The 14868-nt window shown below is 46.8% G+C and overlaps 1 protein-coding gene across 1 annotated transcript in view; it reads right to left on the reverse strand.

Moving 5' to 3' along the window:
- DOCK2 (dedicator of cytokinesis 2) overlaps window positions 1-14868 on the reverse strand; it is a 389839-nt gene that overhangs the window by 321736 nt on the left and 53235 nt on the right. Inside the window, exons 14-20 of the mRNA XM_069484225.1 lie at window positions 14557-14681; window positions 8093-8191; window positions 4681-4753; window positions 4466-4569; window positions 2269-2452; window positions 2045-2142; window positions 278-367 (exon numbers count right to left, since the gene is read on the reverse strand). Coding sequence (XP_069340326.1) covers window positions 278-367; window positions 2045-2142; window positions 2269-2452; window positions 4466-4569; window positions 4681-4753; window positions 8093-8191; window positions 14557-14681 — 773 coding nt within the window. The remainder of the gene's footprint in view (window positions 1-277; window positions 368-2044; window positions 2143-2268; window positions 2453-4465; window positions 4570-4680; window positions 4754-8092; window positions 8192-14556; window positions 14682-14868) is intronic.

Raw genomic sequence — 14868 nt, forward strand, 5'->3', positions numbered from 1 at the left:
TGACCATTCATACCATCCAGCCTCATATACCTTCAACCAGTGTCCATCTGACATCAACACTTACCATTCTCCTTTCACCCACCACGCCCCGTCCTTTCAAATGAACCAGAAACATGCAAAAGGAAACAGCAGCTCATTCGTTGGTCTGGTTGCCAAACATTACAAGGCCTCCAAAGAATTCATGACAAGGGCCACAAGGGCCACAGGTTCTTAGTATTCTCACTGTCAGACTCCCATTACTGCCTAATGTCACTAAACACTGTCCCCTCTCTCTTACCAAAGCATCGAAGACGAGGATGTCATACTCATTACTGTGAGAATGCTCCATCATGATGTTGAAGAGTGCGTCCAGAGTGTCCTGGAGAAACTGGACGAAATAATGAAGGTATCATTAAGAACGAGGGCAGGTGACTCAGAAATCCTGCTCTTAAGTGTCTAAGAAAACGAGAGCACATATCCACCACGTGCCATGTTCGCGAAATCCAGAGCAGCTTTATTCACAAGAACTAGAACTTGGAGCAGCCCAGCTGCCCGTCGACGGCAGAGTGGCTGCATACATGGCGGCATTTTCACACTAGAGACCACTGCACAGCTACACAAAAGGGCAAACTGCTTCCACATGCAACAATGAGGATGACCTGCACAAGCACTGGATTGAGTAAAAGATACCAGACACAAATTGTACATTCTTTACCGCCCTGTTCTTACGGAAGTCAAGAGAAGGTAAAAACCCATCTGTGATGATGGTAGTCAGGATAGCGGTTACACAAAGTGGGTTGTTGACTGAGAAGGGGTAGGAGGCAACCTACCGTAATGCTAAAAATGTTCTGTGTCTTGATCTGACGGTGGGTGGTGAGTACATGGGCGTGCACACGTGTAAAAATTCATTAGGCTGTACTCTCACCATAACTGCTCTGTACCTATTTCATATGTATATTATATCTCAACAACAAACCTTTTTTAAAAATAAAAAAAGAACGCAAAAGGGAGGCAATGGACGCCCCACCCCCCCGCCCCATGACAAGCTACCTGAAGGCTATAGAGCTTATGGAAGGGCTGACTGGGGGGAATTACCCTGCCATTGATTGCTGAACCAGGTGGGTGGGTCAATAGTGTACATTTAAAGCATCTGGAAATTCTACCACTGTTTCTCAGGTATGGGAAATTACATAAAACTTGATTCTCCTCCCTCCTAAGGGATGGGTCAATATTTCCTACAATCCCTCAAAACACAGAAAAACCACATAAAGATGTTTAATCCCGGTGTTTCTAGCTGTACCAAGTTCCTGATAGAAGCAAGATCACCAGGATCACGGGGAAACACTCGTCCCAATTCATAGTGCTGGAGAGGAGGGCTGCCTTAATTAGACCTGCACCTCAGACACTTCATACTCTCCACTACCATGTGGATGCAATAATACGTCTGACATTTGCATTGTTTTCTGCTTGTTTCACTTAAAATGTAAGCCCGGATGTCTTCCCCTTTCTCATCTTTAATACATAATGTTCTCCAAGCAGCAGGAACCAAGAATACTTTTTATTTCTAACAATGATTTGTGGGCAGTATTAAGGGATAATTCTACTATACATAGCAACATATGACCACAAAAATAATTAATAGTTACTATTTATTGAACTTTGTATGCTTCATATGCTTTGTTTAATTATTGTGTACTATGTGTAACAGATTGCTGCATAATTTTTAAACATTACTACCTTGACTGCTCATAACAACCCTGAGAACTATGTCACATTCATAAAATTATCACATGAAGTTGGCAAGTGGGAGAGTGGGGATTTACACCCAGGCTGAGACTGGGCACAGCCACAGTTCTCTGCCATGCGACATTCATGGCCATTGAATCAAGTCGTCCCCCTGGATTTCCCAACAAAGATTCCTCACGGCAACTTGGGACAATGAGTCCCATCACCAGAGAAAAAGTTGCTCCATCTCCTTCAATGCTTTGTTTCTCCCCTGCACCCACCCATGATTGACATTTCTACCACTGATGGACGAATACAAACAAAATGGCACCCCACTGACCTTCACCACTTCCTCTCCATCCACAATCTTCAACTTCTCTAAATTCTCCTGTAGCAGTTGAGGCTTCATACGCCACTTCAGCAAACCCAGCAAGCCCACTAAAATAGAGTCCACACATGCAGAATTACTGTCACTGGGCTAAACTGTCCATCCCAGGACCTCCCTGGGCATGCACACACACACAGACACACACACACAGACACAACTCTTGATGATTCCGTTACCATTCTGGGTGAGCTTTGTGGAGCACACCAGAGTGGAAATGGAGAACACATCCCGGGAGCTGACGGACAGCCCCCCGACACTGCTGGAGCTTCGGCTCAAGGTGGCCCCCTTGTTTTCCACATGATGTCGATAAGAAGGAAGAGTCAGGTAAGCGCTGGCGTCCTCCATCTTCTTGCTGTCCCCCTGGAAACAACACTTTGGTTACTGCCCTCACCAAGGCTACATACCCAGCACTGCACAGAGCTTGCAGTGGCCAGATCACACACTGTGAAGTGGAGAGGGCCATCGACAGCGAGGAAAATCATCAGAGAAGCAATAAATATCAGCTGGTGAGGCAAGGCTGTTTTTCCACAAAATGGGCAAGAATCCAAAGTTACATGAATGAAAAAGTGTTGATCAACCAACTAAAGTCTCTGTAAAGTTCATTAATGACAAAAAAAGGGAACTGAAGATTCCTACATAGGCCATTTTAAGTAATCCTAATTTTTTTAAGGTTATAATACATGCCCACCAGCAAGATAAGGAATACAGCTTAACACACTGACTGCCACACAAAAAATCAGAAACTTTTTCTTGGGGCCACAGTGTTTTATTATGAAAATAGAATAAAATCTTCTACTGTAATTTAAAGGAAAACATAAATAGGAAAACAAAATTGATTGACTTATATTCATTTAACCCATGTTTTAGAATTAAATTGCCAATATTAATTGTAACAGTAAGAACAAAACTCATGGCAGTTAATGTGTTAAAGAAGTTAATGGCAAAGGCACTAAGTAAGGGCATCCTGGGACCTAGACCCTGTTCTGCCACTCACGAGTCCATGCCATCTGGGGGTGTTCCTTCGCCTTTCTGTGCCTTACTTTTTTTAAATGAGTCAACTGAGGAAAATCATAATCCCCACTTCCTAGAATGCTAGAGCAAACTAAGGATAAAGCATAGAGAATGCATAGTAGAGTGATAGACACTTAAGTTAAAATGAATGATGAGAGGGAAAAATGAATGAGAAGAGGGAGTTATTACAGGAGATAACATTTATCTTACTCTGCACCGGGAGCTGAGCCAAGTGCTTTATATGCCTTAGTTCATTTCATTGAAGCCTCATGACAACCGTATGAAACAGACACTGTTATCATCCTCAGTTGAGGAAACTGAGGCTTAATGGGGGAAAGTAAAAAGAAAACTGACTGCAACTGGGCCTCTGCACCCAAGGAGTGCACAGTCTGTTGGAGAAGGACGCCTTTCAAGCCAAGAATTAGCTCAAAGTGTGATAAATGAGAAAACAGAGGCTTTACAGAAGAAAAATGGTTTTCCAGAAAAGTCAGACTCAGAGAAGAGTACTGTGTGCTAAGGCCTTGATGAGGCTGTGTTTGCCATGCACACTACAGGCAAAAAGGGCAATTTCAGCCTTCAAGGTTAAGAAGGCCAAGGGTGTGTGTTTGATCCCTGTGCTGGCCACTTAACCTTGGTGTATTTCACAGCCACACTCGTTGCACCCATCCAGGTGGTAGCAGGTGCACTCTATGACAGCAGGTGCTGTCATAAGGGGGCATACGGGAGGAAACATGCAGGTAAGATCAAGGCAAACACTGCACTTCTCAAAAACAGTCCAAGTCTCATGATGTAAAAATAAAAATAGTGGGCACATGTGTTCCCTTCACAGTTTCCGTGGCCCTTTCACATGGGCCCTCTCATTGTGTCGTCATAAATACTGCCATCACTGCTTAAGAAAAAGGCACTGAGACTCAGAAAGGCATCTGAAATGAGTCCAGATTTAGTCAGCAGCAGGATCAGGACCCCAGATTCTAATATTTTTCCATTGGCTACAGTGAAGCATCTTTCCAGTGTCTGTTGCACGTCTTCTACACGTCCCATAGAGGTCCTTACAGAGTCAGGAGCCCACTTCTGTACTTAACAATAACCTTTCCCATTTATAGAGCTCTCCCATGTACCCATACTTGCTGTGTTTATGTGCACTGTCTCATGCAATCCTCGCAATTATGCACAGAGAGGGCACAGATGAAGAAACAGAGGCCCAGAGAAGTCAAGGTTTTGTAAAAGGCCACACAGCTGGTAAACCCTGGTGTGTGTGTGTGTGATTCTGGGGTCCCTGCTGCTAACCACTAAGCAACTCTGCCACTGCCCCCTTGCCTCCTGTACCCCCTTCAGGGCAGAGCTTATTCTAACTCGTGGTACCTTGAGGACAACCAAGTCGTGGCATCCGTCATGCAGAGTCGTCCCATCTTCTTTCATCAGTTTCACATAGGACATGGCAAAGTTCTTTTCTCCTTTATCTTTAGCTGGAAATAGCATTGTGAGGTCAGGAAAGGCAACGACACATGGGCCCCCCAGCTATTCCATCCTTCCCCACTCAGAGGAGCCGCAGAGATACCATTTGGCTGGGTACTCACATTCCAGAGATGACCGGTGTCGAAACATGAATCGCAGATGGATCCTCTGCATGTCTTCAATAGGCACAGCCACCTCAGCAGGCAGAAACCAGAGCTCAGGAGGCAATGAGTTAAAGGGCTCCCCCACGACACCCCACCCTCAGCGGCAGCCTGACCATTTAACTGAGAGAGCTGCCTGCTGATTTACTACACATCCATCGAGCCTGATGAACTGTAAATAAATTACATAAGAACTAGCTATGAAGAGAAAATAAAGTACCAAATGTAATCCATTTGGCAAATTGCATTCCCAGCCAATGAAAAGAGGTCCGTAAATTACAGTGAGGAAAAATGAATCTCCCCAAATTGATATAAAAGTCACATAACTTTAGCACAGGATTTGATGCACTGCAAACTGCACAGAGCACATTTTCCTCACCCACGCCAGGACTTCTGGCGACTGCAGCAGGGCTTAGCAGGTTAACAATGGTATTTAGGGAGTTTGCTTGAGGACTCTCATTTATACAAATTAATAAAAATGCTTTAATCCAATAATATTTGGAAAAATCCTTAGGGCTCATCCCACCCTTAGCTGGACACATTGTTTCTAAGGACACTGAGCTAAGGCAATCACCCACTGGTCACCCCAGCATCGCTGTCCAGTGAGTGGCCCGACGGCACCACTAAAGGAGATGTTTTGGGCCTGGCTCTGTGCCGCCCACCTCCCAAAGCCACACAGCTCCCCTGCAACGTGCTATTCAGGCCGATGCAGAGAAACTCAGCTATCTGTGAGGAAGACACTTTGGCTTTAAAAAGGGATAAGTTTGCACTGTAGAGATGACTATCTAAAGCCAAAACAGACGTATACTTTGGGGCACTTTCTGTTGGAGAAAATGAAATGTGACCTGAGTCGGCCCATCACCCTGCGTCTCAGACAGAGCAGAAGAACCGAGGGCCTCGTGGGCAACTGCAGTCCAGCCAGCCTTTCACTGTGAACTGAAAGGTTACCGGAAACCATGATCACGCGAGGCGCTGGCCATGCTGATGGAAGGCCGAGTCCTCACCCTCAAAGAGTTCACGGTCCACAGAGGGTGACATATAACAACCCCATGACAAGCGCTAGCAAAGAGATAGAACGGCGGTGCCAAAGCACACAGAGAGGAGAAACCCAGCCAGTCCAATAATTTTTTGACCCCAAAGTTGGGCAAGTCATCAATTTGAAGACAGTGTGTACCAGGAGATACACTGAGAAAAATATTAAATAGTAATCTGTGTGACAAGTCAAGAACCATTGGGTTTGCATAGCTGTCACTGAAAAGGAAGTCATGTGTATGCCTAGAGTTTGGAATCAGAACACATGGTGGGTAAAGAAATACTACTAATAATAATATCTTATTATAAGGCAGAGAGATTTAAACGATGATGAACTTTCACTGCTCACTGAACTAATTCCAAATTCTTATTCCAATGCAGGTTATTAGCGCAATGATCTGGTAGTGAGAATATTTGTTGTTAATTCCGCTTCCATCTAGTGGAATTAACAAAATGACATCTTTCAGGCACTATGCGGCCTTTTATAGGCTCGTATTTGCTTGCAAGCTCTGTTACTCCCCTCTGCCAAGTAGCACGGCAGGATTTGATGGGCTGGGCAGTGTCCACAAGAGACTGTCTGACAATTCCACGTTGCTTAGGTCCTAGACCAGGGAACGGTGATCAAGAGAACCACGGTGCAAACCCATCAGGCCTCCATTTCTATTGCCTGACAGGCCACTGGACACAAGCTAGGGTGCTGTGACAGATCCAGGGGGTGGCTCTGAGGACGCTATGCCCTTACAGGTGGTGACTTCTGCTGTAACCCAGAGGTAAAGAAGTTTTTTTCTGTCATGACTGGCCCCAGAATTGAGCTGAACATTTCAGGAAGAACATAATTTATTATTCTGTGTTGTTCACAGTCACATGGATCCATCAACCCTCCCATCTGCTTAGATTAAAACAAGGAATTTCTTTTTTAAATTTTATTATTACATTTTATTTTTTTTTAGAGATAGGGTCTCACCCTGTCACCTAGGCTGTAGTGCAATAGCATAATTATAGCTCACTGCAGCCTTGAACTCCTGGGCTGAAGTGATCCTCCTGCCTTAGCCTCCTGAGTAGCTGGGACTGCAGGCATGCCACCACACCCGGCTAGTTTTTTTTTTTAATTAAAAAAAATTTTTTTTGCAGAGACAGGGTCTCACTATGTTGTACAGGCTGGTCTTAAACTTCTGACCTCAAGCAATCCTTCCCTCCCAAAATGCTGGCCTCCCAAAGTGCTGGCATTACAGCATGAGTACCACGCCCAGCCAAAACAAGGAATTTCTATTAATGAAATATGTTCAACAGAGTGCTAGCCCTGGGATATGGCACTGGGGAAAAAGGAAGTGCCCACAGTCAATGAGGTGTGGGAAGGGCTCTGCACTCTCACTTCCTTCTGCAGATCTGCAGAGCACGTGACATCAAAGGCTCTGAGAACCTGAAATAAAGAAGTCTTTGACTTTCATATTTATTCTCAAATGTCTCAGCATTTCTCCCATTTGTGTGACCAGGGAACATTGCTTTAACACAACACCACTTAGCATTCCACAGGACAGTCTGGGGGGGACCGCTTTTTGAGAAAGACCTTGAGGGAGACTGAATCACATACTCGAGCTAGTACATCCTTCTTCCCCATTCATTCCCCACTGCACAGAGGGGCACAAGGCCGCCTACCACTGTGAATTATACCATGTTATGGAAGGGGGTTAAAAAACAGGCAAGGGCCAAGTGTTTGAGGGGCATTTCAAAGGAATGAAAAATCCAGTTTGGTTTTCCATGCTAAGAAAACTTCCAAGTATGATTGACCACGAATTGCATCGACTGAGTGTGTGCTCTCTTTCAAGGACTCTTCTGACAGTGTTATGTGTGTTAAATGCGTTCTTCCCCACAGTCATCCTGTTGCTCCCATTTTACAGATGAGGAAACCAGAGCACAGAGCAGTTGAATGACCTGCCCAAGGCCACACAGCTAGTGAGCATTACAGCTGGAACATGAACCCAGATCCTCTGGGTCCAGGGTCCATGCTCACAGCTGCCTTGCTCCACTGCTCCCACAAAGAGGAAGAATGCTAACTGGTCTAGTCCACGCCCTGTGCCCGCGGGTAGTGTTGAAAAGCACAGACCCTGCTCGGGTTCGAACCCCGGCTCTGACCTTTACCAGCAGTGTGATCATGGGCAAGCTGCTTACCTGTTCCGTCTTACAGTTTCATCTAGAAAATGAGGGAAATAGCACAGACCTCACATAGCTGTTGTAAGCAATCAGTGAATTGTTTAAATAAAGCACTTAAAACAGTGACTGGCTTATTGTAAGAACTAGATACATGCTGGCTGCTATTAGTATTATTAATTATTGTTATTACCTTGACGGTTTCCATCCAGCGTGGCTGTTTGACTTGATAGTACACGACAGAGTGATACTCATTCATGGGCTTGTCCCCAGCTCCCACGCAAATTGCATTCTGACCCAAGAAAAACAGAGAGAGAGAAAACAATACAGAATTGCTATTTTCTGTCCTGAAGCAATTTTGGCCCCAAGGCCATGGCCACCCTTAGGACTTGGGATCACTCTGCCTTCCCTAACCCTTCCGCCAGGTCCCCGTCGCGGCCCTTCTACATTACGGATTTATACATGGGTGCCTTCAGCCACGGGAGTGACAGCCGCTTAACTACAGAAATTCTATTACTTCCATCCCAGAAACCGCTGGAGCGCGCCCGGCGTTGACGCGGCTGCCTTATTGTAAATGGTAACCAGCCTTGGAGTTACTGCCAGTCTTATTAATCCTATTTGTTTCCTAAAGCCGAATGTGCACAAAGTTTACAAACAGGCTCAGATCAGCCAAGCAGCAGCTCCTCCTGACGGATTTCTAACACACCAGGGTGCTGCAGGGCAGGGGGCTGCCGAGCAAGGGGAGAGAACAGGGGCTGCAGAGAGACTCACAGGTGCCCTCCTTGGGGTGGAGGGAGCTAGGGGAGAGAGGCCCGGTTCAGCCCACAGTGACGGAGCATCTTTTGGGGACCAGGCCTGTGCTAAGCACTGGGGCTTGGGGATGAGTCAGATATTGAACGTGAGGTGAGCTCACAGCTTCATGGAGGGAAGAACAGGGAACAAGTCACTAAAGCAATGCGACATGACAACAGACATACGTACATACTACTGTGGGGCTCAGAGGAGGGACACTTAGGTGCAGCTGTAGATTAGGGAGGAGATGACAATTGAGCACCCTGCAGAAAGATGCTGAGTTGGCTTTGGGCAGGAATGTGGGAAGGGCACTCAGGGAAGAGCGAGCACAGCGCACACAAACAGACCTGTGCAGGACAGTTATTCTGTGCCATAAAAACCTCCCTCAGAGTTTCAGAAAGGAGTTGACTGAGTAACAAGGAATTATCTTCTAGTAGCGTACAACAGCCCCTAATTCTTTCTCTCTCTCTCTCTCTCTCTCTCTCTCTCCCCCTCTCTGTTCATTCTAGCTTGTCTGGCCTCAAACCAAGATTCAACCTAGGGTCACCCAGAGGGGCATAAGCAGTCCAACAGACTTTTAACCTCAAATTGCCAGACTTCTAGGGACAAGAGGGTTCGTTTTTGAGCCCAGGCCCCGAAATGGCAAAACTCTGTGCCTCTGGGCATTTTTATGGTGCACAAGTTCATGCCTCTCACCAGATTCCTTTAGCTTCTCCAGTGGATCCTTGACCCCCACCAGGCTAAGTCACCAAAACTGGCCACGTGGAGGCACCCCGTGACCCCTGGTGAGCCCTGCTGACCTGTGGGAAGGAGGACCCTACTCTCTTGCTGGAAAGCTGCCTCACTGCTTCTACAGGAAAACAATGAGCTTGATTTCAGCACTAACTGATGGTAGTGTTAGCCACTGAATCCATTTGAAAGTGGGATACAGAGTCCTTTTAGAACTTGTCTTAAAAAAAAAAAAAAAACAAGGATAACCAGTGATCTGGAAATGGGCCGAGATACACAACTCTCTTGGTTTTCCTCGGGAGGAAGCCTCTGAGAACTTCTTGAGGCACTGAACTAAAAACATGCTTCCCAGCTGTCTCTATCTAGAGAGTGCTAAGCCCTTTACACACACCGCCTCGCTTAATTCAATCCTCACAACCACCTCTCGTGATTACTGTCGTTATCCTCATTTCACAGCTCTGTAAACTGAGGCCCGGAGAGGTGAAGTCACTTCCCCAAAAAGTGGCAGAGCCGGGACTCCCTCCCAGACCTTCTAACGCCTCGTCCATGTTCCTCCTGTAATAACCTAGATGCCTTCCGGCCTGCAAAGATTTATACCTGGAGACATTTATGGGCCTAGTGTTTCTGTAGCTCCGGTGAATCCCATGTAGCTTATAAAATTAGAAAATACACATATATCTCTGATGAAAGTAAAATTGCTGTACGGCAGGCAACTGAATCTCACAAAACTATCCTGATGCTGAAAATTTTTTATTTCCCAAGGCTGGAGAAAACAGTCTCAGGATATTCTGAGAAAGACCAAAGATTGCCCTCACCGTCAACACCTCAGAGAGAAAACCGAATGCTGCAAAGCGTGTAGCAGAGCACCCTGACCAGGAACCGAGCCCAGTTTCAGGGAAAATACACATTTGGATATATCTCAAGCAGGACTGTTCAATAACTTTCCACAGTGCCATCCCCACAGGCCCCGGGTAACAGTGAGAGCCCCAGCTGGTGTGGGAGGCCTCGGTCAGTTGGAGAAAGTCCAAGAATCAGGGAGCCTGGGGCTTTAACGCCAACCTGGCCTGGGAAGAGACGTCTCAGCAGGAAGAAAAACCTGCCTCCTAACACATGCCCCGATCACCCTGTGGGAATCACGTGAGGCATGGGTGACATCACGGATGTGAGCACTCCTCCGACAAGGCCACATCGTGGGAAGATGCCGATGAGCATCCGTAAGGAGGGACTCGGGCCTGGAGTCGGGATTCCTCCCCAGTAACAATGGCTCCATGTAACGAACATCTAATCAGATGATGACCTCATCGGATATTCACAAGGGAAAGGTGCCACTGCTGGTCTGGTTTTCAGGCAGAGACTCTCAGGCTCAGAGAGGTTATGTAACTGCTCAATGTCATCTTGCTAATCCAGTCTGAGCTGGGCTTCCAGCCGGCTGCCCGGCCCCAGAGGTGATGGTCTTAACCACCACCCCGCACCGCCCCGCCCCTGCCTCCACCTCCTCAAGCTGGCTTGTCTCAGGGAAGCGGGGCTTTCTGGGCCCAGCGTCTCAGCCTTCTCTCTTCTCCAGAGCCCTGCTTGTAGCTGGATTGCTTGAGTGACTCCCTCAGGTCCCTCCGAGGGCTTCACCCTGCACTTGGTCCTCCTTCCCCGAATGTTACTCTCCTTTCTGTACTGCGTACGACTGTTACCAGGTGCCTATGTCTGCTGCTTTGTTTAACTTGCAACCCCATGAGAAGAGGTTATTATTCCTTCTCTCTTTTATAGATGGATAAACTTGCCCAAGATCATACAGCTGACAGGAGGGGAGGCCAGGAATTGAACCCTAGCTATCTGACCCCAGGGCCCAGCCCATGAGCTTCCCTGCTAAGGCCCCTCCTGAGCAAGGTCCTTGGGATCCCAGAGTGAGCCGGTGGCAGTCCTAACCTACTCTGCCCTCTGGTCCCGCTCTGCCAGAGGCAGCATGCACCTGGAACAGGAGGAGAAATTAATATTCCTAAGGGGGACTGTTCCCATTGAAGAACAGGAATTGATAGTAGGAAAATGTGTGCTCTCTTTGGTTCTAACTGATGCTATTCGCTTCTGTGACTGTGCTTGCTTTTAGTTGTTTGATAAATATAGTTAATCAGAATGAAAAACAGGGATAAGAGCAAGGGTAACTCTGTGATAGGCTAGGCTTCCTGGATGTGAGAAGCTAACAGCCTAGTCCTGCTTCTGTATATACGGCTTGCTGGCTTGGTGCTCAGCGTAAGTGGAGCCATGGCAGGCTTCACTGAAGTAAAGGAAAACAAGGCCCCGGGGAGGTGACCACAAGTCACTTCCTGATAAAGGGCTGGAGAGTCCAGGGCCCTCCAACCAACTAGGTAGATAAGAAGGGCAAGACATGATCAGCGCATGAACGGCTTGTGCAGGGCGTGTGTTCCCAGTATCACTTGTAACCAAAAACTAGAAGGTATGCAACAACAGTCCCCCTCCCCCATTGGAGACCCTCCTCTTCCCCTGGATGACATTAACTACAACTGGTGCCGGCGCGAAAAGCCCGAAGCTTAGAGTCAACCAATCAGGAGCCAACGCGATCAGCCACTTCTAAAAGAGCAAATAAACTAAAGGGGGATGGAGTGCAGACTAGTGTGTCGTGTGCAGACTAACGTGTCGTGTGCAGACCAGTATGTCGTGTGCAGACCAGTGTGTCGTGTGCAGACTAGTGTGTCGTGTGCAGACCAGTGTGTCGTGTGCAGACTAACGTGTCGTGTGCAGACCAGTGTGTCGTGTGCAGACTAACGTGCCGTGTGCAGACCAGCGTGTCGTGTGCAGACCAGCGTGTCGTGTGCAGACCAACGTGTCGTGTGCAGACCAGCGTGTCGTGTGCAGACCAGTGTGCCGTGTGCAGACCAGTGTGTCGTGTGCAGACTAACGTGCCGTGTGCAGACCAGTGTGTCGTGTGCAGACTAACGTGCCGTGTGCAGACCAGTGTGTCATGTGCAGACCAGTGTGTCGTGTGCAGACTAACGTGCCGTGTGCAGACTAGTGTGTCGTGTGCAGACCAGTGTGTCGTGTGCAGACTAACGTGTCGTGTGAAAACTAGCATACAGAAAAGTATAAAAGCTTAACCTTTACCCCAGGGTGAGGTCCTAGTTCGTGGAGAGGCCACTGCGTTGGGATATGGACCCTAGCTGGAACTAGCCAATAAACTCCTTTGCCTTTTTGCAGCCTCAATGACTCTGCCCCTCTGTTCCTGGGGCCAAGGGGAACCGGCTCTAACACCATAAGAACCTGCCAATATCAAACAAAAGTGTTGGAATGTGCTGCCTGACACTTAATTAGGCAGTAATATTTATTTCTGCAAATAGAAAAGGAAAAGCCTCCCACAGGCTTCCTTAGCAATTTTCAATAGTCAGTCAACTGAACTCCCCCATAACTTCCCTAACAGAGGAAACTGCAAATTCTCACTGCGTCCCACAATCCCCTTTCCCCCAGAATATCTGCTCATCTGTTCATCCTTGGAAAGTGCAGCCGCTCGACCTGGTCGGGTGTGACTTGAGAGGTGGCCAGAGTGGAAGTAGGATGGTTCAGACAGGAGATAAGGCGCCTGCTTGCCTGTCACCTGTTCCTTTTAATTTGTCCTTCGCGAACACAGAGGCAAGCGTATCCGTGTTTTAAAAATGAAGCTGAGGTTAAAAAGTTCTCCAACAGGTAGTTAGATAAAAATAACTTCAAAGGGACGGTCTATACATTTGTGAAATGCAATTTTTCCTTTCAGATAAAAACCCTCTGCTCTTCCTTTGTGTTCCTTTGAGCAGAGTGTTTCTCACTTATTTTATTTTTCAGAAACGTTTCAGACTCCAACAAAAGAGGAGGATGAGTTAAATGCTTAGAATTTGTTTAAACAGATATTAATTAATGGGGCTAGTCTTTAAGAACAAAAAAGGCAATTGTGGGGATTTCTTTAAATTTAAAAAATAACTATGTGTCTTCCCAGAATTTATTAGAAGGGCTTTTTAGCCTCATTTTTAAAATGAGAAGCAAATGGAAGAATTTTTTCAAAATGTATAGGCATGACGGTAAAGTATTTAAGACGGCCTGGAACGTGGAATCAAACCCTATCTCTGCAATACACTAACTTGAGGACCCTGGGCGAGTTGTTTGACTTGACAAAGGTTTTGTTTCCCCATCTGCCAATGTGAGGTGATAACAGAATGCAGCACACCTCACACAGCCAGCCTGACGCCTGGCAATTCCCCGGCATTGGTTTTTCTTAGGTGGAAGGTAGCAATATCGGCTTGCACTCCAGGCCCCAGGGACAGAGCTGATGACTTATCAATCTTCACATCCCCTCTCTGATTAACTCATCCACCCTACTTGGCTATCTGATCATCTACAGTGGCCTAAGAAGATTTGCCCACGCTAAAACTTCTGCTGAGAGCTGATTTTATTTTCAGCTAGGTACTCCGACAGGAGGAATCAAGAAGCAAACCCTCCCACACACTGGACACAAATGCTGACAACCTTAAAGGAAATATAAGCAAATAAATGTAAACACACATGACAAATATTGGACAGGACATATGCTGTATAAATATAGCCGTGTGCTTTGCATTCTGGAATACACTCTGCTAGCCCTCTGGAGACCAATTTACGAATAAGGCTTTCCACCAGAATTTCTGGCTGAGCGCTGGGGAGCTAGATTAAGTGCTGAGAATGTCTGCTTTGAGGACATCCTGAGCCTCCACACCAGCCCAAAGCACTGTATTGATCCTCTTCCTTACCATGGATTTTGCCTGCTTAAAGTTCAAGTTTCAATGAAAACATTTTAACTGCAAAAAGCTAACCCATAAGCTGAGACCAAGCAAGAAAACATTAATAATAATAAAAAAATTAAATTAAAAGAAGAAGGAGGAGGGGTCATGAAAGGAGAGGAACAGACATTGAAAGAGAAGGCTCTGGTGTAAAGAAATAACACGAGGTCTTATTAAGGGACACTGTGCTAACCACGCTGCAAAGGTGAAGATCACATCATTCGACACCATCCTAAAGTCACCTGGCATTTAGAGAGCAGAACTGGGGAGAGGAAAAGCAAATCTTTACGAGCAGAGGTCCCCCCGAGGGGACCCTGTCACCCAGAGCGGCAGCCGAGTCCCTTACGGGCAGCACTTTGCCATCCTCCGCGCACACACACATGATCACTTCCACGTTCCTCTGCGTGGTCTTGTTGTACTTGTCAAAGTCACCTTGCAAGAGGGTGATGTAGATGTCGTTCCTGACGTCCCCTGAGGCAGAGGCAGAGAGAGGCAAGAGTTAGGTCTCCCGCAGCAGGAGCGATGCAGACGAGAGGGATGGAGGGCGGGAGGCGGTGCCCCGCCTTGATTGCTATTAATGAAATTTAAATCAGAACTGTTTGCAAAAAGCATTTTTACCTCATCAGGGAGGCTGGAGAAGTAGGTAACAAGGGGATGA

Source organism: Eulemur rufifrons, chromosome 10 (genome assembly GCF_041146395.1).
Source record: "Eulemur rufifrons isolate Redbay chromosome 10, OSU_ERuf_1, whole genome shotgun sequence".
NCBI classification, from domain to species: domain Eukaryota; kingdom Metazoa; phylum Chordata; class Mammalia; order Primates; family Lemuridae; genus Eulemur; species Eulemur rufifrons.